The sequence below is a fragment of the Gouania willdenowi genome, chromosome 14 (genome assembly GCF_900634775.1).
Source record: "Gouania willdenowi chromosome 14, fGouWil2.1, whole genome shotgun sequence".
In the NCBI taxonomy this organism is placed as follows: domain Eukaryota; kingdom Metazoa; phylum Chordata; class Actinopteri; order Blenniiformes; family Gobiesocidae; genus Gouania; species Gouania willdenowi.
Window position 1 is genome coordinate 4,947,438 of NC_041057.1, and position 27,452 is coordinate 4,974,889.

The following is a 27,452-nucleotide window of genomic DNA, read 5'->3' on the forward strand; positions in this document are numbered from 1 at the left end:
CTACTCCTTCATCACACACTGTTCTTAGCAGGAGGCGCACATTTGCAAATTTGTCTCCACCCCAACATTATGCCTCATTTCTCTTTCTCCATGAAGTGTTTTTTCTCCTAATGAGTCTAAATGATAAACAGTTATCACGTCGCAATGCCATTAACTTGAAAACGCCGCATGCTTTTTATTTATAGTCGCTATACGAACAAATACATGCATCAAGGTCTGTTTTTTTTCACCCAACGTGGAAATTGCTCACATACACAGCGGCTGCCACAGAAATCACACCTGATTCTGACCCGAGCAAATTGCAATTCATCCTGTCAGTTTTTATGACCTTCCAGGATGCAGCTATTCCCATGATAAACCCGTCTGTCAGAAAGGGTTTCTCATACCCTGGAGTCCTGAGATTTATTTGTCTCAGTGCAATATTTCTTGCAACATCTAGATTTGGTGAATAAAGGTGACGGTGGCTTGATTTAAAGCAGATTTAAAGCTACTGTATATCACACGCTTATAGTGCAGTTACTTTGCACTACTTAAATACAAGTATTTCATTTTTCTTTAGGTCTAGTTTGTGCAGTGATAATTTACTTAAATATGTTTTTATGTAATATTTTTACCTTTTTTTTCTCAAAAGATTCCCATTATTTCCAAAGCAAACATATAAACACAGATAATCTGGACTGACTGAGAGCAGCTTTATAAAAACTCCAGATTGTATCATCTACAGTTTATTCTGTAACGCTCCTATTATCCTTGGGGTCATTTTGACCCCATGCATTGTTTATTATTCAACAAATAGTTGCCTTTTTTTGCTTCATATTTCATGAATTTTCCTTATTTGATACGTACAATTGACTAAGCATACATTTTTTTATAAAATGTTTTCAATGTGCTGAACACGTACTGTATTGCAGGCACTGATGTCCCTCTGGGGTCAATTTGACCCTAAGCTTTACCTAGAGAACAAGTAATGTTTTCTTTTAGGGATGTAACAATTCACTCAACTCCCGATACGATTCGATTCACGATACTGGGTTCACAATACGATTCTCTCCCGATTTATTTTACAAAATGGGACTGTAGACAAATAATGACTGAAAAATATTCCTTTATTTTTTTTTTTGGGAAAAAAACTAGAAAACACTGTACTATATTCCTTTTATTTTTCATTGTCAAAAGAATCATTTGATAAACTATTCAAAACAATGCAATTTAACTAAAAATAAATCTTGAATAAAATAAATAAAGGAATAATACAAATGAAGAAGAAGCCTTTTCATTTAAATTCTGGTTCTATAATAAACAATGCAAAACTGCATAATAGTTCTTTTTCTTTTTAAAAGTGCAACTAAAAATGTTTTTTGTGCCTTAACAATTGGACTTTTTAAAGAAAAGAAAAAAAATCGTATTTACGTCAGATAATTGTTTGGACCAGCAGAGGGCGCTGGTAACCCAGTGGTCGGTTGGCATGTACTATAGTTATTCTTGCAGTGAAGGAGAGATGCTATGCTAGCAGACAGAGCTAAACGTGACTTTTACAGATATTCACGTAATATTACAGATATTATTTCGGTGCTAAAGGGGTAATGAATCATTTATTAACATGTAACATTAACATGTAAGAGTAGAAGGCGGCCAGAAAGAAAATAGTAGCAGATTCCGCCTGCCGGTACACTGGTGGACAAGAGAAGGGATAAATATATAGCGCCCTCTGCTGTTCAAACAAAGTACTGCGATTCAATTTTCAAAGTATCGATGTCAATCGTGATACCTATGAATCGATTTTTAACTGCCTTACGATTAATCGTTACATCTCTACTTTGTAGACATTGGATCACCCGTTTTCTGGTTAAAGATGGTGTGCAAAACTGTAAATGTATAATATTATCCCAAAAGATGCATGTAAGGAGAAAAAAAATAAAACATGTTTCAGAACGTGAATTCTGTTTTTTTTTTTTTTTTTTTTTTTCCGTGATCACAAAAACGTACAGGCACTTTTGTTTATATCTGTTTCTATTTGTTTAGGTTTTGGCTACAATATCAGGATGTGGCTACACCAACGACTGTGTGTGAAATAATATCCTTCCTGGTTTCCTTTTTGTATGATAATAGCAAATTAACCTTTTGCTATTATTATTGTTATTGTATAAATTTGTGGTATTTAATAAAGTAGTTCCAAGGGATAAGATTGTAATTTGACTCCAGGCTATTAGCTCCAACTGCTGTGGTAAAATCTGTTGGTTGAAATGTGATGTGCTGTAGTCCGTAACCATTTGTTGTTTTGCCTTGTAGTGAGACACACTGTGTTTTATTGTTACTCCGACTTGTATCTTTTCATCACCTCCAACCTCAGGCCTGCGTTTGCAGTTTTGCTGGAATTTAGGGAGCACAGAGGATTTATGGCAGACATGGGCTAATTTTGTGCAGCCCTCAAAGTAAACGCAGAAAATGACATAAAACACACAGAAGGACAGAAAAAATACACAAAATGTTTCTAAAGACACACATTATGGCAAAAAGAATACACAGAATGATAAAATAATATACAACACAAGAACGAAAATACACACAAAACAACATCAAGTGCATCCAAAATGAGAGAAAAATAAACAAAATAACAGGATAATATACAAAATGACAACTAAAACACAAATTAACACTTCACTTGAAGTCTTATACATAAGGCTGACATTACAATGTCATTATTATGACATGGAGAAAGTATGTTGACCAACTATGTAAGTATTATGACATGACCCCTGTCATTAGAATGAATAATGTGTCATTCTTTACTAATCCTAACCCGACATAACGCCACAAGATCCCTCCACCTAACCCAAAAAATGCCAACATAGCTCCAAAGGTGTCATAATTTAGCGAACGACACTTAATGACAGCCTTCATAACACCTTATTCATGCTAATGATGAATAATGACAGGATAGTGTCACCCTTATGTATAAAACTTCACGTAAAGTGTTACCGAAAAGCTGTTTTTCTTCTTGTATTAATGCTCGCGTTGGGATTTACTTTAAATGCTGACATGAATGTGGCCCTTGGTTCAATAAAATCATATTTTTGTGGCTCCAACTGTAATAAAGGTTGCCCATCTCTGATTTAGGGAATCGACGTCACCTATGTTGGTGATTACCATGCATCGCACCAATAAATCCATGGACCTACTTATGATGTTTCATTCATTTCTGCAGTTTGCAGAATATTTTTGTAGTATTTTCTAAAATAAATGCTCGTGCTTGGACTGAAGTACCTGTGTTGAGATGTGCTGAGAGCCTGTTGCCTTGAATAACACAATAGTAGTAGTAGTTACCAGGGCTGAATGCGCATTTTTCCTTTTCACTTTCATCCACTTGCTGTTTTTTTCTCCGCTATGTGTAGTTTATTTACTTGTATGTGAACCAATCACCCATTACCAGAGGTTTAAATAGTACTGATGTATCCGTACTCAAGTAGAAGGACTGTTACTTGATTGAATGCTGTACTCAAGAAAAATACAAAAAACTCATCTGTATAGAATAAAAGGTTTGTCAAAATGTCCATTTTTTAAATTTTTTTTTTTTTTTTTTTATGAAAAACCAATGAATTCGATTCAAAATTTGAAAAATTATCAGCCTTTAAGCATACTTAAATTTATGAACTCTAAAACTGAGAAAATGACCTCAATTCAATGCTGTTTTGGCGCCGTACATTATGTTTAATCTGATTGGTCGACTATGATGTGATGCATTTGATTGTTGTCTGGTCATTTAATTTTGTGTAGTTTCACAATGTCTGTTAATAATTTTAAAACAAAAATAATAATAATTTACTCAGTCAATCACTGATTTAGAAATATCCTCCAAAAAGTACAAGTACCCATAAAAGCCACTCATTTACAGTAACGTGAGTACGTTTAATCCGTTACTTTCACCTCTGCTCATGACACATTTTTCTTTCCCGTCCTAGGATCATGTGGAGAACAGAGGCTTCATTGATGCTACTGGACGTCTAAGGAACCAATGGAGAAGTGACGGGGAACGTCCTGGATGGAGGACAAGACACTGGATGGCGAAGAAGAAGAAGCACACAGGATTGTAGATCCAAAGTAAAAGCAAAGTGGTCCGCAATGTGCATCAGTTGTTCTTGTCCCTGATGGAGAGATGGCAAAAAGAATCCAGATACAGAGACTGGGCTAAAGCAACTTTCTGCGTTCTTGACTTCGTTACAACTGTTGAGATACAAACCTTTCCCTAATCCGTGTCGAATCTGTTGCATTTATTATTCATCCACCAGCTGTTACCATAATGGGCGTGTACATCAAAGCCTTAGTGTTGACTGTGTTAGCTGCATTAATGCTAACAGGACTAACTTTGGACTATGAGGGTGTTCCTGGCCAGTGGACACGCTATGGTAGGTGGGACGCTAAGACAACAGGCGAGCTTAGCTTCATCGTAAAAACCAACATCAGCAAAGCCCTGGTGCTCTACGTGGACGACGGAGGAAACTGCGACTTCCTGGAGCTCCTGGTGGCCGACGGAAGGCTCCAGCTACGCTTCACCATCCACTGCGCCGAGCCGGCCACTGTCCACACGGAGACCTACGTCAACGACCGACGCTGGCACCGAGTCCTCCTCACGCGCAACTACAGAGAGACCAGGCTGGTGGTCGACAACGAGGAGAAGACGGCCGAGGTCAAGTCCAAGAGGAAAGAGATGGTGGTGGCCAGCGACCTTTACGTGGGCGGGATCTCGCCCGACGTGCGTCTCTCCGCCCTGACCTCCAGCACCGTCAAGTACGAGCCGACTTTCAGGGGGTTCATAGCCAATTTGAAACTGGGGGAGGCACTGCCGCTGCTTCTGGACGGTCAAGCCGTACATAATGATTTGGATGACATTTGTGAAGCGCACTCGCCCTGCAGCAACAACGGATTGTGCTCCGTGAGCCAAGGAGAAGTTGTCTGTGAATGTATCAACACCGGCTACAGCGGGAGGTACTGCCAAGAAGGTAAGGAAATGACCACAATGGTGTTAGCTCTGCAAATAATGTTGCTTTTGAGTCATTTCCGTCATTTGAACAAGTTTTCAGGACATTCCACTCACTTTGGTCTCAAAAAATTCTGAAATTTTAACCAATTGTTCCTGAATTTTTAAATTGAAACACTGCACATTTTTAGTTTGATTGGATGAATACTTTTTGAGATATGGCCAATTTCGTGCATCCTTATTCTTCTTCCATTTTCATTAATGTGTTTTTAAGGAAAAACACCCCAAAAAATCTAAAAAGTTGAACATGAGACATTTATTCCTAATAAATATTATGTTTTCAATAATAAATATTTTTGTGATGCAAAGGTTGTTTTATTTTTGTTACTCGTGAAAAACGGTAACTGACTGACATTATGCTGTCATTAAGTGCCATTCGTTACCCTAACTCCCTGTTCCCTAACCTTAACTCTAACCCTACCTAAACCCATTAAATTCCTCCACATAACCCAAAAAATGCCAACATAGCTCCAGAGGTGTCATAATGTAGCGAACGACACTTAATGGCCAAGTTACATGATACATAGTTTTTCCGAATTAAATCATCTGGAATTCAAGTGTTCTGCTTCGTGTTTACATGGAAATAATAATTCTCAAACTGATGTTTACATGAAAAACCGGTTTATTCGGCTGTATTCAATTCCGCTTTAGGTCTGAGGGTTGGGAAAGGTTCTGATTGGACATGGGGTGAACGTGACGCATCACGTCTATCAGAAAAAACACACAAGCATTTTATTGTCGGCTGTAGCACAGACGACCACACATGAGAATTGTTTTTACCTTTATTTTGATTGTAGTTTTGAAGCAACAGCTCGACAATAACACACTTTGGTCCACGGAGCGGAAAAGAGATGGGAACTAATCACCGGTAAATAAATCCGGAAAACAATTACCAGGAATAAATATTTGCTCCCTGGTAAAGATAGTAGCTCTAACAACTGGTACAATGATAAACTGGTGATATTCCAGCCTGTGCAGCAGTACGTGGACACATTTACTCCGTCTCCAGGTCTTAGTACCACCCGTCTAATGAAGCCTGTTCCGTTTGCCGATGTCCGTGTGTGCGTAATAAGTATTCGTGTTAATGTCCGCATGTTTGTGCCTCCATCCATCCACTCTTTTCATTATATCCATTAAGGCTCTTATTAAATATATAGTCCCAGCTCTAGTCCAGGACTTCATCTTGGATTATGTCGTCACCAGTGCGTCATCGCCGCAAGTCGATCATGCGCAGAACGACCGGAATTAACTTAAAGCGGAATTAAGTGTTTACGAGATAGAGGAATTGTTTAATTCGGAATTAAAATTGGAATAAAACAGCCACCAAATTCAGATTTAAGTTTAATTCAGAATTAAATTAGCATTAGGAATTAAGTGTTTACAAGGTCAGGTTAAAGAGGAATTAACTTTTATTCTGCTATTCCAATAACCCATTGTTGGAGTCCAAAATAAAAATAAAGAAGTCGATTAAAGAAAAATAGTTTTATATCCCAAGAAAGAGTAACTTTTATACTATAAATTAAAACAGATCAGATTTTTGTCTTACATTCCCATATGCCTTTATGGGCCAATGAAAATCTGTTGCAAAAGTGTTTTTTTCAGATTTCAAGAGACTGTCACCCAAGAACCAATCCATATATGTGATTAATCATTAGTGATGTGAACAGTCTATGTTCATAGCTCTAAGCTGATCAAATTACAGAGAACTGAGGCAGATGTAAAGTTGTTTACTGAAGGCCCAAACATGTTCCAGACCCAAACCCTGACAAACTTTTGCCCAATTTCAAGGGGCTGGCATGTCCACCAGATAGAATGTAAAGCAGATATTTTTATATATTCTAAGAGAGTATGTAGAGCTCTATTATTACACCAAATTTCAGTTTTCTATATTATGCAGTTCGTGAGATATTGGAAGCTAAAAATGGAAGAAAGATAAGGACACCCCCCCCCCCACAAGTATCCATCCAATCAAACAAAAATTAGCAGTGTGCCTATTGAATTATTAAGGAACAATTAGTAAACATTTCTGATTTATTTTTTTTTTTTTTTTTTTGTTTAAGATCATTTTAACTTGTTCTCTAGCTAAAAACAGCCCACCAGAGATGCTACCAATGCAATGCAGAGTAACTTGAACTTTAATTTTCCACTCTTTCACCTGAGCTACTGCGTCTTCTGTCTAATGAGCCCAACATGCTGCTAAAACGTTCCCTTTGGAAATATCTCATCAATATTATATTCCACTATTGCAGCCCATTAACTTATTAACCTTTCGAGGATAATCAATAGAGCCCACTTAATGGCGGGGGTTGCTATAGCAGTGCTTAAAGTCATTATCTTCACAAGTTGCAGAGTCAATGTCCTCCAATGTTCTCACCACTATCTATACCACTCCCATAACCTTCAACACAAAAATCTACAGGCCACAGTTTACTTTGTTCTATGTCAAAAAGATTTACAGTTACCTTAGTTTCATTTTGTGCAGCCCCCAAGGTAAATGCACAAAATGGCTGAAAAATACACACAATTTATTCTGAAAACACACAAGACGACAACTAAAATATGAGGAAAATAACTGAAAATTCTAGAAAATGGTACGAAAAATAAATACACAAAAATTACTTTTAAAACACAAAATCACAAAACAACACAAACTGACTCCAGAAATACACAGAATGGCAAAAAAATTACAAAATAACAACAAAAATGACTCCAAAAATCACAAGAAAAATACACAAATTCACTCCAAAACAACACGAATGCACAAAATGAGAGAAACATGATACAATATAACAGGCATAAACAAGATTATTCTAAAAACACACAAGATAACTGCAAAAATGTTTGAGACTCCTATGACACAAATCACAAAACAACAGAAATTGACTCCAAAAACAAACAAAAATAGAAAAAATACACAAATTGACTCTAAAAATTACCCCAAAACAACAAAAACACACAAAATGAGAGAAATATAATACAAAACAACAACAAAAATGAACAAGATAACTACAAAAACATGAGAAAATAACTGAAAAATATAGAAAATGACAAAGATTACTCTTATAACACAAAATCCCAAAACACAAATCCACTCCAAAAACACACAAATCAAGAGAAAAATACACAGAATGGCAGAAAAATGTACAAAACGACAACAAAAATACACAAATTGACTTAAAAAATACCACAAAACAACAAAAACACACAAAATGAGAGAAATATAATACAAAATAACAACAAAAATATACAAAATGACTCTAAAAACACACAAGATAACTACAAAAATACATAAGAAATAAGAAAAACCAGAGAATAACACAGAAAACTCTGTTCTTTCCTGTGTTAATGCTCAGACAGGTCATTATTATGAATGCTGAGGTGACTGTTGATAATGTGGCCCCCGCTGTGATAAAAGTTGCCCATCTCTGTTTTAGATCAATAGTTTCCTCTTCCTTCCTATCCCACATATGGTGTCGGATAGGAAGTAATAGTGGAAGTAAACCCAGAATCATTACTAACATCTCACACTATTATCCAAAGATTGATTGGTTTTTTATCGTTTTTACATATCTCTGCGACAATTTATGAAGAGAAGAAAGAGTTGAGTTTAAAGACTTGGACGAGGTGGAAACAAACGCTTTTAATGATAATTATGAATGTTCTCATCACTGGCTTCATTTCACCTGAATTATAACTGCTTCCTCTATTTGATGTGGCCATAAATTTTTAGTTTCTCGTCTCATAACTGCAGTTGGACAAAGCTCCATATCACATTGGGTTGACTAAGTTCACTCTAACAGTTGTAAAAGCTTTGCATATTTGGTTAAAATGTACTTTATATTGCATTCACTTGAAAAAAAAAAAAAAGAATCACGTTTTTCTGAATTATTTATTTGTTTGGTTTGTTTTTTCATGTTTTTTGGCGATATATATATATATATATATATATATATTTTTTTTTTTTTTTTCTGAATAATTTCTTTCTGTTTTCCGTGTTTATTTTTTTCAGTTTTTTTGGACTTTTTTTTTTTTTTTCGAGCTTAGAGAGTATTTGACACAACAAATGCATTCACTTATTTATTGAGAGCAAACCAAGTTATTTTCAACTTGGTTTTCATATCTGTGGGACACAGCGACGTTCATCCAGGATCATTTGGACAGAAATGGCATGTTCCATTAATATAGAACAGAAAAAAAAAAATGGTAACACTTACGGTACTGTAATAATGGTTAATTAATTCATAATAAACACAAATTTACTGTTAATAAGCATCTTATATCATCTTATAAGTGCTTATTAACTGTAAATTTGTGCTTTTTAAGCATTAATTAACAGTTATTACAGTACCTCAATAAATGCTCATGTAGTCTTATTCTTAAGCTTTTTTATCATCTTATTAATTGTTAATATACCATTTTGTATGCACTTATTTACTGTTAATATACCATCATGTAAGTGCTTATTAACAGTTGATTTGTGCTTATTAAGCATTAAATATCCATTATTACAGTATATATAGTATTTATAATTATTATCAAGCATCTTATAAGCACGTATTAGCTGTTAATATGTGCTATAATCCATTAATTAGCAATTATTACAGTACCTTAATATAAAGTGTTTCCGAAAAATGAGTTAGAAAAACAGAAGACAGAAAAAAATTGCAGAAAAAATTAAACCAAAAAACAAATTATTCGGAAAAAAAGTATATTTTTTTGTATTTGTAATTAAGTGAATGCAATATGCTTCTGTAAATGTGATCATCCTTTGAATGTAATCTGTAGTGTCAGTGACCTTCAGTCAGAGGATAATCAATAACCTCCATTTAACGGCCATCTATGGCAAAGTTCACCACAGCAGCCTTTTAAAGGCACCCGTTCTTATCTCTAGTCATGTGATAACATGGGCTGTGATGTGATGTCACCGCTTTCACGCCTTTTCAATACGCAGACTTCAAACAAGCCCCCAATGAATACATTTGCCTTCAATCTGGTAGATTTACTAAGCAAGAAGCTTAGAAGTCTCTTTCCATGCGGGCTTTGAAATGACATTTTATGAAGCGTATGGACTGTTTTTTTTTTTTTTGTTTTTTTTTTTTAAACATCAAAGTAATTGAGTTTCTCTTTATAATTATTACTATGTGATTGCTTGGAAAGCTCTTCAGCATATATTACATTATGTTCAAGGAGCTGAACTAATGTCTGCATGTGCTTCTGTAATTAATTTAAAGTCATGTTGTAGTGACACTCCCTATTGTTCATAATTACATTTCTGTAGGTACAAGAAAAAAGGAAATTCAATGGGTTTATTGATGAAGTGTTATTCATTTCTGTTAGATTGTATATGACACCTGAGGGGTATTCCATAAAGGAGGGTTAACAAACTCTGAGTCTAGCCATAAACTCTGGGTCAACATACCCCGCGATGGGAAACTCTGGGTATCGGATTCCATTACAGCTGGTATGAAGTGGGTCAATCAACCCTGAGTATGTAAACCTTGGGTTACTGACGTGCACACGCGCGATAAAAAGCCATCATCAATGGATCGAAGATGAGTCGAGCTGCCATGGCAACCACCCGGAAAACAGTGATTTATTCACCGTAATGGGTGAAATAAGCCGGTGTTTGAGGAATATGAGCCTGTTCTAAAGGTGCGTTCAGTCTTCAGTGATTATAGTGGCTTAAATCACCCGTTATTAGTCACTTTTTTTGGTCACTTCATCACTTTATTGCTTCAGTGACGTGACGAGCGGTGAATAATATGAATAAAATGTGTCAGAGGAGGCGTGTCAGCAGCATAGGATGTCTACATAGAGAGCCCTCCTGTTACACTGGATATAAAGACAGTAAATGCCGCTTGATATTGCATCATTTATATTGATTTTTAATGTAATATTGTCACCAGAGTCATCCTAAAAAAATGTCATAAAAAAACACTAATGCGGGACGCAAACCCGTGACCCATTGCTTCCAAGAGCAGCGTCACACAATTATCATCTCCTCCTTTATTTTATCCACAGGTTTGTATTCAGTGAACTTTACTACAGATGTGAGCAGATGTTTTAATGCAGATCAACATCTCAGTGTGTTTCACTTAATGCTCTGTATCCACAGTGTTAGAAAGAAAACTACCTTTTGCACAAAAAAAAAAAAAAAAGTAAAGCAACACAACATTAGTAATGATGTGAACACGTCTGTGGTGTGTGATGTTACTAATGTGTTTCAGAGAAGAGTGTTAATAAGGTTCATTAAAGTGTTCAGAAACGGTGTTCAGGTGGGCGGAGCCAGGTAGAAACCCAGGGTTTCTTTGATAAAACCTGCCAGCGACCAGGTTTAGTTCACGGACAATGTTGCCATGGTAACATACTCAGAGAAAAACATACCTCGCATTTAGGAATGAGATACTCAGAGTTTCTCTCATTTCAGCCTGAACATACTCAGAGTTTGAACATAACCCGCTTTATGGAATACCACTCTGCAGTCATGGACCAAAATATTGACATTCCTGGAATATTTTCTCCCACAAATAGTTGCAAGTACAAATGTTTTTGGTAGAAACGTGTTCGTTTCTTTTGTTTTTCCACATTTTTTGCTTCTTCAGTCCTCAATTAATACATACAATAATGTATCTAGAGTTTTAAAAGGGTGCCAACAATTTTGTCTGCTCCTTATTTATTTTAAACCTCCTATTATTTTTCAATATTACTAATATATTTTACCCTGGGGTCAATCTGACCCCAGGGTAACATAGTCCATGCATCCATACATATTAGGTAAAGTGTTCTAACACAAAACAGGAGCCTAATAATGATTATGGAGAGTTTAACGCTACTATTATCCTTAAATATTACTACCACATTTTATTCTTGGGGTCAATCTGACCCCAGGGATATTTGCCTCCAGAAGATGATTTTGTTTATTCACTTTGTTTATTTGTTGAATACATAAATAACACCTTGATAATGAAACCGTAACAATCCATGTACCATTCGTTCTTTGGTTATTCTGTTTTAAAACCAAATCAAAATAACAAATAAACAGTGGTTATTTTGTTTTTCTGATTTAAAACCAAAACAGAAATACAGAAAAACCTAAAACCAGATCAGCTGCATTTTATTTATTTAGTTGTTTTTATTTTTTGCTTGTTCTGTTTGTGTGATATTTGGATATTTACGGGGAAATTAGAGTTGGAGCTGAAGTTCGCTACACCTCCCTCCCCAGGTCCTGGACCAGTTCTTCTCACACAATAAGGATTTATTGAATCAGTTTTCTGGTCCTGCTCATGTTTTCATTCATTCTGTGGATGTTTGAGCTCGTAAAAAGCTGCTCACATTTATCTTTTGTTTTGCAGTCCAAACTTTATAGTATCCAAATAAACTGGTGACTATCAACTGTGAGGCTGGTGTGAGGAACAATAGATGTTAGAACTTCTACCATTTGACACTTTTGCAAAAACTATTACAGCTTTTTTGAGGACAGTAAAATGTTTATTTTGCACGTTATAAATACCGCTAACAGCAGCCGTCAACACACACGGACGTTGATCACAAGAAACGAGGAGCACCAGTAGATTCATGACACCACCTCTGGTTCCACATATCATGTGCATGTTTTACAAACATCCATTTTTGGGTTTTGATTTATTTATGTATTAATAACGTTTCAATTCCCCAGTAATGTGACTTATGAATTGCTTCTTTTTATGTTCTTTTTTTCAATTATAATTAATTTATCTTGAATAGTTTTCATCCAAATCTTCTCATATTTAATGACAACATTAGTGACCACTAGTATATGAAGCCTACTGGTCGTGGTGATGATATGACCTTTACTACTGCAACACCATCAGGTCAAACTTTCAGTTTTAGAGTTAGCGTATCTTGAAAATTCTTTCATCTACATATTTTCTAATGTTGGTGTGCACATTCATGACTCTCACAGAATGAAACATATTGAATGATGTTGGTCTTTCCATTTTTGGAAGTTGGGCGACACACAGACATGTTTCACACAGCTAAAACAGCTGGGGGTCAAATTGAACCCAGAGGAACACAAATGCGTGCAGTGCGTGTCAAAATATCATCAGATAATTTTATGCTCAATAAATTTTACCCATTAAATTAGGAAAAGTCATGAAGTATGAAGCAAAAAAATCAAAATAAAGCCAAATAATAACATTGAATGGGGTTAAATTGACCCTTAAGGATAATAGGATGGTTAATTTTGTGTAAAATTATGTAAATTTTGCTTTATTCTTCTGCTTTTTTGTATTTTTTTCAATGCTCAAAAAGGAACTGAACACATGTATCCCAAAAACATTTGTAATTGCAATAGTTTGTGGGAGAAATGGTGTATTTTCTGGTGAAACTGTATATTAAACTGAAACTAAACTTTCTCTTTGTTCTACAGCAGCCGTCCAGAGAGAAGTCGAAGGTAAGACAATGCAATGAACAATAAACGACGATGACACTGAATGTTATTGTTTTACTGTAACACATTTATCTGCTGAAGCTTATTAGCGTAGCATTGGTTGTGTCAGGTGGTTATCGGGTTGTTATTGTCAGTTTGGACTGCAGTTCTGACATCCAGCACGCTGAATGAATAGCGATATATATACGATCACTACTCAGGAAAAAAAGTGCCTGATGCGCTGAATGCTCATTGTATTTCTAATCAGTCCACTCAAGGTGAACGCAAAGGTGTGCAGAGCGGAGTGCGTGGGAGTCACACACAACGCAACACAACACAATCAGTGACTGTGACTGTACACAAAGGCCTTGTTGCATTATTTATAAATGCAATAATTTCCCTCGCTCTTTCATGCATAGTTTTCTCTTTTTAACTATTGTTGCTGCAAGGTTTTCTAAGACTTATATCACATTATGCTGCCAGGTCAATATGTAAATTTAACACAAAGGCGTTTATCCTCTGGGTGATTACTAACAATATTGTTATAATATTTGCAATGGTGTTTATTTATTTTTGGTGTATTCAGTGCAATTCTCCTAAAGCTGTTTATTATCAGATAAAGGCCTCATCGATGAAATAAATAAATAAAAAAATCCAAGATATTTGCTTGAAAAAAGATGTAAAAGGTTAAAACTGTCGCTTGAAAGTTTGTCTTCATTGTAAACAAAGTTTGACTCATTGCATTGTGGGATGTGGAGTCTTGTAGACGGATGTTTTTACTTTATTCTTCATGTGATTTCTTGCGGTTTCCGACAACACATTTTTGGTGGGAAGAAACTAGATATAAAAAAATGTTGTTCTCTTTGTGGGAGACAAAACATGATAAATTGGGTGTAAGAAAAAAATTATTTGGTGATATATCGCAATATTTCACTGCGTGATTATCACATTGATCCGAAAAATGTTCAAATCGATTTTTTTTAATCGTGTTTTTTAACAGGAAATCCATTTAATTGCGCTAACATATAACGTGTATCGTATCGTGACATGCAAATTGTGAATTGTATTATTCGGAGTCATTGAATGCACACCCCGACTATTAAATTCAGTAAAAACACTTCTATGCATTCGTCTACGGCAGTGTTTCTCAAATGGGGGTACGCAGTGGCACTACAGGGGGTACTTGAGAGAGTGGAAAATTAACAATTGTGACAGTGTCATTCTTAGTCCCACACCAGGACGAAAATTATACAAACTATAGAAATTAATCAATTCAGGATTCACTAAATTGATGTTTTTCAACCTTGGGGTCGGGACCCTGTGTGGGATCACCTGAAATTTCTGAAAAATTTAAATACATTTAAAAATGTTTTATTATTATTATTTAAAAAAAAAAAATTAAACACACAATCTAAAAAATAATGTCTTTGGGGTTGCATGATATTCTTGATATTCAAATGGGGTCACGATCCAAAAACGGTTGGGAACCACTGCACTATATAGTGTTTCTTTACACTTATTTACAAAATGAGTCTTTAAAATGTGTGATATCACTAGTTCATTCCATCAATATGATCTATTGATGTTTATAAATAGTTTTCTAAGCAAAATCTTCTAGTCGGACAAAGGGGGGGTACTTTGATTCAGAAATAAGAGAAAGGGGTACTAGAGCAAATAAAGTTTGAGAAGGTCTACGGGACTCCAGATCCATAAGAGAGATGAAAACAAACTTTCGAGCATCAATTTCAACCTTTTCCAACTTTATTTCAAGCTAACGATCTGTGATTTATGAGCTACGACGCCTTCACTGCAGCTTTGGATCCCAATTAATCACCCCCACGTTTTATTTTATTTACGTTTTTCTTTACAAACATTTAATTTACAGCAGTTTTGAAATGGCCCAGCTTGTAACCGGGGGGAGGGGTGGGGTGGGCGGGGTGAAACTCGACAGATATGAAGATGGAAAGCAAAGAAGAAGCAGATTTAGTTTAGCTGGCGTCAGATAGAGGCATCTATCTGGTGAAAGGGCAGCCAACAGGCTCAGGAGAGCGTGCACGAGGTGCACTGAGCCACTACAGGTTATAAATCACAGTTAGTCACTCAACATGTGCAGAGATATGCACACCTGCTCTCACATGGGTTTGTGTATAACTGACGATTGCAACGTCATATTTTCTATATGAAATGCTTTTTTCTTTCCCTACACGTACAGCAATTGTGAATATGAAAAGCACAATTTGACACGTTTGTTTTGTCATATATTGCCGTGGTGACATTGAAATGTGACATTAGTGTGACAGTGATAGAGTTGTGCTTTCTCTGTAATAGGTTTTTTTTGATATTTCCAGCTATGCTAATGTATATAACCATTGTTACGATCAGGACTCTACGGCTCCGCTCCAAGCAGAAAAGACAGCAATTATACAAATGACACAGTGCATAGAAAGCACATCAGAATGTTTATTGGATTAAAGCTTGACATGGAGACAATCGCTCAGTGTGGAATGAATTAAAACCACAATGACAAAAAAAAAAAAAAAAAAATCACTCAAAACAAGTGCCTTTTTCTGTCCTTCTTGCTATACTTCATGAGGAGAATCTCTTTTTTATTTTTCTTGTACTAGTGACATCATCTGTATTTCATCAAAATCAACTTTTCACCTCAAGAGGTGAAAATACAGAAGTGGATTAGGGTCAATTTTGATGGAGGAAATAACTTTGGGCAAGATTAAAGTCAAAATGTCAAGATTAAAGTTGAAATATAATGTTGAGATTAAAGTAAAAATTATGAAAATGTACAATATCGTGATAAAAGTCGAAGGTTTGCTAATAAAGTCAAATCTACGGGGGTCGAAATTACCGAAAACATGAATCATTGTGTAAAAATACCAAATAATTCAATTGTAGATATCTCATCTAATTACATACTGTGCTTTAATCTCAATTAAAGCACAATATGTAATTAGATTTTATTTTTAAAAAAAAACAAAAAAAATGTGGAAGTTAAGAACAAACAAAGATGCATTTTAATGTCTATATTTTTTAACATGTGACATGAAGATATACTTTTTGAGATGAATTATTATTATTGTAGGTGAGCAGGTAGATACCTAGACTAAGATACATGTATTTGTTGTCAATGATCTTAGCTAAAGTTTTGACCATGTAAACAAATCCGCCCGCCGGATGAAGTCTAGATCAGTGACTCTCAACTGGTGGGTCGGGACCCAAAAGTGGGTCGCGGACCTGTACTGGGTGGGTCGCGGACAGCCGGTCAAAAATAAATAAATGCTTAATGTCTATCATGTTGGACTTGTCTTTTATTTTGAAAGAAACCTTTGTTTGACAGGCATGCTGTGAAATGCATGTTGCACAGGAAAATATACATATTTGTTTTAAAAAAGATTATATATGTGTGTTTTCAACAGCTATTTTACATTTGTTTGGTTGAATTCTAAAAAAAAAAAAAAGAAAAGTGGGTCGCGATTTAATGACCATGACAAAATGTGGGTCCCATGAGACCAGTTGAGAACCCCTGGTCTAGATTACAGAAAACCTGAATCATTGTGTAAAAATACCAAGTCATTCTATTGTCGATATCTCAGCCCTTCGAAATACATAAATACAATGAATATCCACAATATTTGCCAGGGCGCACAGTTTACCCACGTCATTTTTAATCGCAAATTGTCCAAAATCCTGCAATTGTTTTAAAATTTTTCCACAAATTTTTCTCAAATTGAATAAAAATGGCTCACAAACTCAAGGAAATTTAAAGATTGCATATTGTCTGTAACTTCATCACGATACATATATTTATAGGGCAGAATAATGTTGAAATTGCTCATTTTCCCGCCCACTTGAGATCAAACTTGTCTGTATTTGGTCCTTGAACTAAAATATGTTTAACACCCCTGCATTAAACAACTGTATACTTCAAAGGTGGGTTTAATAACAAAGATTTATTTCTATTTTCGCTCATAAACTTGGCGCTGTAATCTCTTTAAGGACTTTGAAGAGATATTTACCCACAACTATATATACACTGTATTTTGTTTATTTTCAAAATTTCAACTTTAATCTCGACATTTTGACTTCATCCTTAATTTGCCCAAGATTTTTTTCGTATGAAAAAGATACTAAAGCAAGTGTTTTTTGTTTTGTTTTTTTTTAATATTGTGCATTGAAAAAGTACTGAACCCCTAAAGGGACACGAATATTTATTTATTTTTTTAATTGCGTGCTCACGTGAAGGTTATACGCGAGTGCGTGAAACTAATACGTGAGCGCGGAAAATTAATTCTAATAGTACGTAATAGTTTTGAGTGCGCATGTAAAACATTTTGCGTGAGCACGTAAGGAGTTAATCATGTTAAAAGATCTGGTAAAGCTTTATTTCAGCCTTAGGGTTAAGAATTACCTTTACGTGCTCGTTTACGCAATACTAGTATCACGTGTTCGCGTGTAACTTTTACGCGAGCACGCAATGAATGAAAAATAAAACACCTGTGTCTCTTAAGGTGTTCAGTAAAAAAGTGCTGCAGGAATGATCTTTTTCCCATCAAAAAATGCTTTTTTAAAGGCAACGAAATCTATAAACCCCAGCAGTTGGTCATCTACCGTACAGCACATGGACTCCCATCGATCGGCGTGGACAAAGGCTACGGTGAGGCCACTCAAATGCCAAAAGAAAGCTGCATCCTCTGTCAAAAAAAAAAAAAAAAAAAAAAAGCAGCAGGTCTGTGGACAAGAGATAAGGACGGCCACCTCTCTGGGTACGCACAGAGCCGTGAAGAATCACTCAAACGTATAGAAAAACACACAACATCACATGGCATGTGGAAAAAAAAAAACCCCAAACACATTTAGTTGTTCAAAATGTAAAACGTAAGCACAGAATGATGCTGCACTAACGAGTCCATGGACGGTAAAACCAAAGCATCTTCCAGCAAAAAGTGACCTTGGTTCTAATCCCTCATTACTCCAGCCTCCATAATACTGTACTTTTCATCTGAAAACACATTTAGCAAATCCTAATCCCCAAGCAATGGCTCTTACTTTGTAGATATATGCTAATTAAGGCCATAATCACTACTGAGAGGTCCTTCAACAGCTGAATTTAGCTTTTTAATTAGCCTCACCACAGAGGTGTTTAAATCACTCTCCCATTTAAATCCATATTTACATGATGGGGTATATATATATATATATATATATATATATATAACTAATAGTCAACAAGTAGAGCTGCAAAGTCTCGTTTTGGGAAAATTCTAAAATATTTGTACTACTTTTCATGTGTAGATTATTTATTGAAATTAACCAAACATTTGGATTAATTGTAATCAACTGTATCATATGCAAACATATATAATAGCATCCATGCAAAATTATACATTTTCAAAAACACAACATTTACACTTTACTATGCAAACATTCCCAACATTAAAGGTTGTTCCTTAACAGGGATGATAAAATAACAGTATTAAATATATAAGTTACTAATATTTTAGCACCATATGCAATATCAGCATCAGTTATTCAAATTTTCCAATAAATTCCAATAAAAAATTTCCTCAAAGTTTATATTTTTTAATATTCCTAAAATTTCCGATCCTAAATTCTCGTGGACTTTTACCAGAAATGTTTTTCCCCTTTGAAACCCTATAAACAAGTGATTTATACTTAGTTTTGGACGCTGGGATGATTGTGAAGGTCAGTCAGCAAACATAAAGGAAATAATCTTTACACTGCTGACACATTAGATACAATTTTTATAACTTTATTTTATGTACAAATGAGATTAAATATTTATTATTTATTTATTTTAGCAACATATTACAAACTTATTTTACATAATAACAGTCCAAAGAACCCCTCGTCACTCGTGCGTTTAAATTATTTCTACACAAACTTTCAGCGTATTCTCATGCAAACAACACGTGCATGAGTTTATGCTTGTACATTATTAACAATTGTTTATGGTCGTACATAGCGTTCAAATAAGGATTTATTGTTTACAAAAATACACACTGTACAATAATTAAAAATGACGAGTGTTCTCCAGCATATTTCCTAAAGATAAGGTCTTTATACATTGTTTTAAAGGAGATACACATACTGTACTTTTAAGGTTGGTGTGAACGCAATGTTTTCTCATCACAAATTCTCCTCTTAAATTATAATTTCCTTCTCTACTTTTAAACAATTTTTGAATGTTTTACAGGATTGCGACTTGCTTTTTGTACGTCACATTAAATCTATGTCAGATGTTAAACACAGCACATTTGTATGATCCCTAAATCCTATATTATGAACAATTCTTAAGGCTAAGCATAATAATCCAAAAAGTGAAAACCTGATTACAGCAAGGGCTTTTTTTTACTGTTTATTTTGATGCATTGAAACAGTAGCTTTAAAACACTGTTACATAATCAAAGTCAAACAGATCATAAATGTGGGACGTTTAATGTACCAATAAAACCAGCTTCCATTGCCTGCTTATTTATTTAGTTTGGAAGGTATTGTGTAACTTTTGTGTTAAACTTTGCCTTGGGTTTAAAAATAGAAAGCCAGCAGATTAGTGGTGAGAAGAACTGTTTATTTTCATGGAAGCTTTTTTCCCGTCGACTCAGGACTTTTTTGCAGATCGTCTTGAGTTATCTCTGCTTTTCCACACGCTCACATTTATCCGTTAGCGACCAAAAGGCGCCTATTGAAAGGAGGGCAGCCGTTACAAAAGGGCAGCAGTGACACCACTCCTAATCCATTTTTAAACTTCTTCTGCTCATTGTTATGGTTACGTTATGTAGGGTTAGCTGCTCCATAGGAAACACTTGGACTTCACCTCCAATCAGAGAGAAATAATGGTTGATCAGTGTTGCTTTTCCCACAATGTTGATTGATTATTCCGAGTTCATTGTGCTTTGCATATACACATGACTCTTTTCAAACTAACATACTTTCATATACACATGAACTCAAAAAGGAGTGGGAGGAAGTAAACTTATAAGTTCCCATCCCTGTAATTGTCATAATTCATATATCAGTGGTGGCTTTCTTTCACAAAACAATTAACATAACAGATAAACAGTTTACATGTAAGAAACATACTTATGTATACACATAAATATACAAAAAGAAATGTTACTAACAATCACAATCTGTTGTCAAGCTCATATGTAACAGTTTTATATATATATATATATATATATTCAAATCATTCTTATACTAAGAACACCTCCTACATTGTTCACCCAGATACACCCTTAACCTTTATATATTTTATTTATTTTTTATCACAAAAATCATCGCTATTGTTATAGTTCAGGGTCATCAAACACAACAATCTTTTTAGCACTGTTATTGTCATTTATTATTATTATTATTATTATTATTATTATTTATTTATTTATTTTTATCTACTCCCTGCAAAATTATACAGTTATATATATTAAATTATATATATAATATACCAGTTATGAATGAATGAATACATTTTATTTGGATGCACAGTACATTGATAAATACCATATTCACCAAAAAAGGGATTGCGATGAAGCAACTTGCTTATACGAGCCCCTCCAGACATTACAACTTAACAATTTAAAAAAAATTAAACACAACAGCAATTCTCAATTAAATTTGATACATTAAAAATGTCCAACTCAAAATATATTTTCTTTAAAAACGTTTTTCCTTTTTTTGTTGTTTTTTTTCTTTACTTTTATGACAAAAGTATATATGTGTTAATCATTTCATATTTTAAAGTATTTTTAAATGTAGATAATGTGTTAATTGATTTGAGATGATCATTCCAATAACAGATACACTTTGTCTAATATTAGTTAGTTCTTGTTTTTTTTTTTTCGAAGACTGTTTTTTTAATTTGAAGAATACCTATTGGAAGATCTTTGTTTACAACTCAAAACAACATTTCTAGTCCTTTTATCCTAACTATATCCATACATTTTAATATATTTAATTTTATAAAAAGTTCATTAATATGATCACGCTATCCCACTTTATTAATTAATCTTATTGCCCTTTTTGTCATTTAATTATTGGATCAATGTGTGTTTTACAAGCATTTCCCCACATTTCTGATCAGTAAGACAGATAGGGAAACACAAGTGGTGACTATAACATATGCAAGCATTTAATATTTAACAAATATTTAATTTTATACAGTACATCAATTTTTTTAGATATTTTATGCTTGATGTGCCGTATATGTGGTTTCCAGCTAGTCTGATGGTCTATAATCACTCCCAAGAATATTGTCTCATAAACCTGCTTTATTTCAATCCCATTCCAATACAATTTTAAATTTGGCTTGAGCCCTACTGGACCCAAAAATCATACATTTAGTTTTTTTCTCAGTTAGATAATGAACATCATAAAGTCCAAACGCAAGACGCTAAAAGACATCAAGATGTATTTATGTTAGGTTAGGGTTAGCGATGGATTACGACCAGTCATTTAGGGCTCTATTCTCCCATGTGCTTAAGTTCAAAAAGCCACGCAGCGGCGCTGTTTTTAGCTGTGTGCTATTCTCCCCCTGTACTTAAGTCAGTCACTGCACGCCTTCATCACAGTTAAGCACTGTGGGTGAAGCAGCCCTGAAATGTGCACGTTCCCGTTCAAATCTGGCTTTTCGCGCATTCTCCAGTGTGCGTGACCCCCAATTTCCACTGGAGCTGATAGGTTTACACTTTATTCTGTGTTAATTTCCACCGGGTCCGCTGCGGTGCGTGTCAGCTCCTTCCCAGATGTGGTAGTCCGGTGCCCTCCGCCAGATATACGCAAGGCTTCTATTTGTGGCGGACACCGGAGCACGACGCATCAATCAGCACAGAGCAAATGAAGCTAAACAGAAAATTAAGCATGTACTCCGCAATAAAATATCGGGTTACTTTTCAAAATGAAACACTTCAGATTATATTTCAAGTAACTACATCACCAAAACGTCATAATGTGTAAAAACAAATTCACATCCACTATATTGATTCCGCTCATTCTGTAACTCACTGTAAACTGCAGCAACTTTGATTTAGTTCATTTTTTACTGGTGCAGTTTTATCTCTTCTCTGTTGGCTGTTGCTAAAAAATGTGGCTGACAAATCCAGAGTTCAACCTTCTTGTTCTCCTTCGTTAGGAACACTGACCTGTTTATCTATTTATTGTTGCATTTATAACACATACCTTTAACTGCGTTCTCGCGCAGTTATGTAAATTCGTTCAACCGGAGTGCACCGCGGCGCACTCAAAACGCAACCGGTGTGAATTACCGGACGGTGGACAGCGATGAAAAACCGGATCGGTGCCGTGGCGCAGCGGCGACGTATCCAGTGGAAAGTCCTTTTTCTCTTACGTACTTCTAACCCTGGAATAAGTGCAGCGCCCCGATAAGGTGAAACATTATATTGCACTAGAAATATGGACTTAGTTACATTTGACGCCACACGGACTCGTGTGTCGCGCAGCAGCAGCTGTGATCACTCAGCTGCTGCTGCTTGATCAATTAAAACTTTGACAGACGCAAACTTCTGTCCACGTTGGTCACAGTGATTCAACTATTTTCATACTATGTCCAACGTAAAGCAACAGTTTAATCCTCTACAGGTTGAAACAAGCTGTCATATGCAGATGAGGATGGACCACTAACTGTTCCCACACATATTTAAATGAGGCTCAGCTCAGGTTGCTTTAAACAATTTATATTTAAAACTGCATATTATGGAAACCAATAGTTCTGTTTCACTGCAAACATCCCTCTGTATTAAAGCAGGACGCTCTACGGCCGCGTTATTTCCTCACATCTCCAGCATCTAACTCAATCACGCTTTACAGCGATGATGATGATGATGATGATGATGATGATGATCAAGGAAAGAGATTTTAACTGTGACTCAGTCACACTACAAAAATCTGATCAATAATCTGATCAAATCAACCTGTTACATTGTTTATCAATGAAGGCGTTTCAAATTAAATTTTCACGTATTTCAATGACATTTACAACGCTGCGAAAACTCCAGGTTCCGTGATTTCTAGACAACCCCAAAAAAATGACATCACCGCCTCCTTTCCTTCAGCCCGCCCTCATTCACACATACTCGCTTTGTGGCTCGTTACGCGCGGTGGGCGTGTCAGGAGCCTGGACCGAAGAATACGCAAAGGAGAGAAGTGCGTAACTGCAGACGCGCAAAAAAGCCCTTAAGTCCAGACGGAGAATAGACCCCTTTGTGATTAAAAGCTGTTTCCATTAAAATGTTTCGCTAAGTAAAAGCGATTAAAGCTTTATTCCTGATTTGTCTAAAATTATTTTTGATTAAAAGACATTGAGATTTATTTTGTGTTTCGGTAGTGATTTATTACCACCAGTACGGTCATTTTGTTGATAAAAACACTACATGTTTGTCAATTACAATTTTTTGCAAAATACAAGCGATACTTCTGAAATGTATTCACGACATTTTTACGTTATTCATTATTTGCCCCAAATTACTTTCTCCATCAAAATTGGCAATGTTTTGCTTTTGTATGAAAAACATGGTAAAAAAGTTGGTTTTGTTTGTTTTTATATTGTGCATTGGGAAAAAAGTGCTGCAGGAACTACACTTATTCATCAAAAATGTTTTTTTTCTAAAGGCAACATCTTTGAACTCAGCATGCAACATTTTATTTCCAAAGAAACGCGTTTTCATTGAAGGTTGTTTTTGGAGAATTCTGACTCTCTTTGCTGCAGAAAGATTGATGCTCAAAACCTCCTTACAGTATAACACTCTGCATTGCTTTGTTGTTTGCAGTGTAATAATGCTAATAATGTATAATGCTAAGAAATGTCTCTGTCTCTATTCTGTCCACACGTACCGTGCCTGGTTTTCTCTGAGAGAAGTGGTCATGTGACCAGGTAACTGCGGGAAAAAGTGTTTCCATAGCGCTTTAGCGATACTTTTCAATATCGAAACGTCTGAAAAACATCCTCATCAAGGCGTAAAAACTTTTTAATAATAATAAATATAATTTTTATATAGCGCTTTTCAAAAAGAAAACTCAAAGACGCTTTACAAAATAATTTTTAGCGATGTTTTTTCTTTTTTTAATTCAGGTGTTTTCATTAACTGTTTATTTCACACGATTTAGATTTTGTTTGCCATGAAGGCGGGACAAACCGGTAAATGATCCAATAGGAAGTAAGCTGATTATGTACCATTCAAATCAGATTGATCAATAGTAAGTGAATCTTTAAAAAAAAAAAAAAAAAAAAAAAAAAAGCTTATTTCCTTTATATTTTACGAAGGGGATTAAGGTTTAGAATCAAATCTACAGTAAATGTTGAGATTAAAGTTGAAATTTTGAGAATAAAATTTAAATATAATTTTGAGATTAAAGTCAAAGACGAGATTAAATCTGCTACACTACACTGTAAAAAAAAACTACTTGTAGTATCTAACAAAAAATAAATATGGTAATAATATTTATTTTATACGGAAGAGGATTAGGGTCAATTTTAATGGAGAAAATATTTTTGGGCAAATCAAGGATAAAGTTGGAATCTGTAGAATACAGTTGAAATTGAAGTTGAAGGTTTGCCAATAAAGTCAAATCTACGGAAGCTGACTAGGGCCTTTTATTCTCAAAATATCAACTTTAATCTTCACATTTTGACTTAATTCTCAACATTTTGACTTTAAATTATCTTCCCCATCAAATTGAAATATCAACTTTAATCTTGACATTTCGGCTTCATTCTCGACATTTCATTTCAACTTTATTCCTGATTTGCCCCAAATTATTTCCTCCATCAACATTGGCCGTAATCCGCTTCTGTAAAATGTCACTAAAAGTTGCATTTTAATCAAAAGATTATGACAGAAACTAAAAATAACAGTGCTTACCACAGAAAAGTGGTTCTTCCATCTGTTTTATAAAAGCGTTGGTAAACTTTGCTGCCTTTTTCAAAGGTTGCTGATGCTATGTCTTATAGCTGCAATAAATAGGTGGGCAGAGAATACGAGACGCCATCCTAATCCCGCATCATCTCTGTACTGCTGGCGGGAGTGGGATCACCTTGGGGGTAATGAGGGAAAGAAGAGGCGGCGTAATTTATGTTGTGTGCCTACGTACATTGGCCTCTCATGTGGAACGCACAGCCGCAGTGGGGGGTGCAACGTAGCAGCTCTTTGTCTGCGTTGCAACACGAGCTTGTGGGTGAATCGTGCTTTAACAGAGGCTCAGACACACTGTATGAAAAGCCTCCATTTAGAGCCCTCCCAGGGGTAACCATGCACACGCAGACTGGCAGCATTAACGGGTTTGTTTAGTATCGTCTAACGTGTGTGTGGGTTTGTGCAACGGCGACCTGTGCTGTAAGATTCTACCTAATGATTGTGACGAGGAACAAGTGAGCGCTGTGTAAGGCTGCAGGTGAAATACATCCATGCAGAAAGCATCTCTCTGGACTGGGTTCTTAGTTTTTTTTTTTTTTTTTTTTTTTTTTTAAAGGAAGTATTAGTAAGGAATGATTAGGAAGGATTTCTTTACTTTATTAAAATATGTCAGAAAACAGAATTAATAAAATGCTGAAAATTATTATTATTATTATTGTTCTGAGAAAAATAAAGTTGGAAATCTGAGATTAAAATCAGAATTGGGAGAAAAAATTCCAAATTCTGAGAAAAAGGGAAAAAACTCTGAATTATGAGATTTTAAACAAGTCAACACACAAATGACAAATGTACGGAAGAGGATTAGGGCCACTAAAAAAAAAAACCACGGTCCAATATTTTGTTTTTATTAATGTTATGAGAAAAATAAAAATAAAGTCAGAATTGTGAGAAAAAAAGCCAATGCTAATGCTATGTTAATGCTAGTCAAATGCTAATGTTAGGCTAATGCTACATCAATGCTAGGCGAATGCTAATGCGAGCTAATGCTATTTCTGAGGGAAAAAAGTCAGAATTGTGATATTTTAAAGACTGAAGTCAACACACAAATGTACAGAAGAGAATTAGATTAGGGCCACTGAAAAAAAAAATAAAACGAGGTCCAATTATTAATTTTCTGAGAAAAAAGTCAGAATTTTGAGATTATCGTTAGAATTTTGGGGGGAAAAAAAAAAAGTCAGAATTGTGAGATTTTAAAGATCAAAGTCAACGTGTGTGTGTGTGTGTGTGTGTGTGTGTGTGTGTGTGTGTGTGTGTGTGTGTGTGTGTGTGTGTGTGTGTGTGTGTGTGTGTGTGTGTGTGTGTGTGTGTGTGTGTGTGTGTGTGTGTGTGTGTGTGTGTGTGTGTGTGTGTGTGTGCGTGCGTGCGTGCGTGCGTGCGTGCGCGCGTGTGTGTGCAACAGCGACCTGTGCTATAAGATTCTACCTAATGATTGTGATGAGGCTGTGATAAGAGAACAAGTGAGTGCTGTGTCAGGCTGGTAAAATGCTGATGCATCGATGGCAGCTGTTTGTGTTGGCACACGCAGTGGGGGCTCGTGTACTCTGCAGTGCACGTGTGCAAATGCTGCATTGTGTCCAGCTCAGCTCCTTTTTTGGCAGACGGAGCAGGTGAGGTTTGTCACAGAATTAATGGCTGACCTGTTGAGATATTTGTCTTTGCTTTTGGGGGCGTCTGCTCAGCAATGACGCACTAAAATCAAAAGTTTCCTTCGACGGGCCGAACCCATGGAGTTTCACTTGCTATCAACAATGTCAAATGAGTCATCGCTAGGAGTGCTATTTTTTGTTGTTGTTTTCCCTGTAGCTTTTGGCTCAATTGTGAGAAATGTAAAAAAAAAATAAAAAATCACTGAGGTGAAAAAGTTGAAAATTTTACGTATATTGAATAATGCAGGTGACATGATTAGGAATCTAGCCCCTGTGACCCTTTTTCCTCTGTGTGGAACTTCCATGTTCTCTCTGGGTCTACTCTATTATCATTTCCATTCATAAATTTGCTTTCGAACCAGGGGTGTTTAAATTTATCATTTTCGATATTGCAGCCTTGAGTATTG

The 27,452-nt window shown here is 35.5% G+C and overlaps 1 protein-coding gene across 5 annotated transcripts in view; it reads left to right on the forward strand.

Annotated features, from left to right (window-relative positions):
* Nucleotides 1-27,452, forward strand: part of LOC114475378 (neurexin-2-like) — a 233,633-nt gene that overhangs the window by 54,297 nt on the left and 151,884 nt on the right. For 4 of the 5 annotated variants that reach the window (XM_028466115.1, XM_028466114.1, XM_028466119.1 and 1 more), the window contains exons 2-3: nucleotides 3,960-4,997; nucleotides 13,446-13,469. In XM_028466115.1, the coding sequence (XP_028321916.1) occupies nucleotides 4,298-4,997; nucleotides 13,446-13,469 (724 nt within the window). In that variant the 5' untranslated portion in view covers nucleotides 3,960-4,297. The remainder of the gene's footprint in view (nucleotides 1-3,959; nucleotides 4,998-13,445; nucleotides 13,470-27,452) is intronic. The other variant, XM_028466116.1, reaches the window with a different exon arrangement.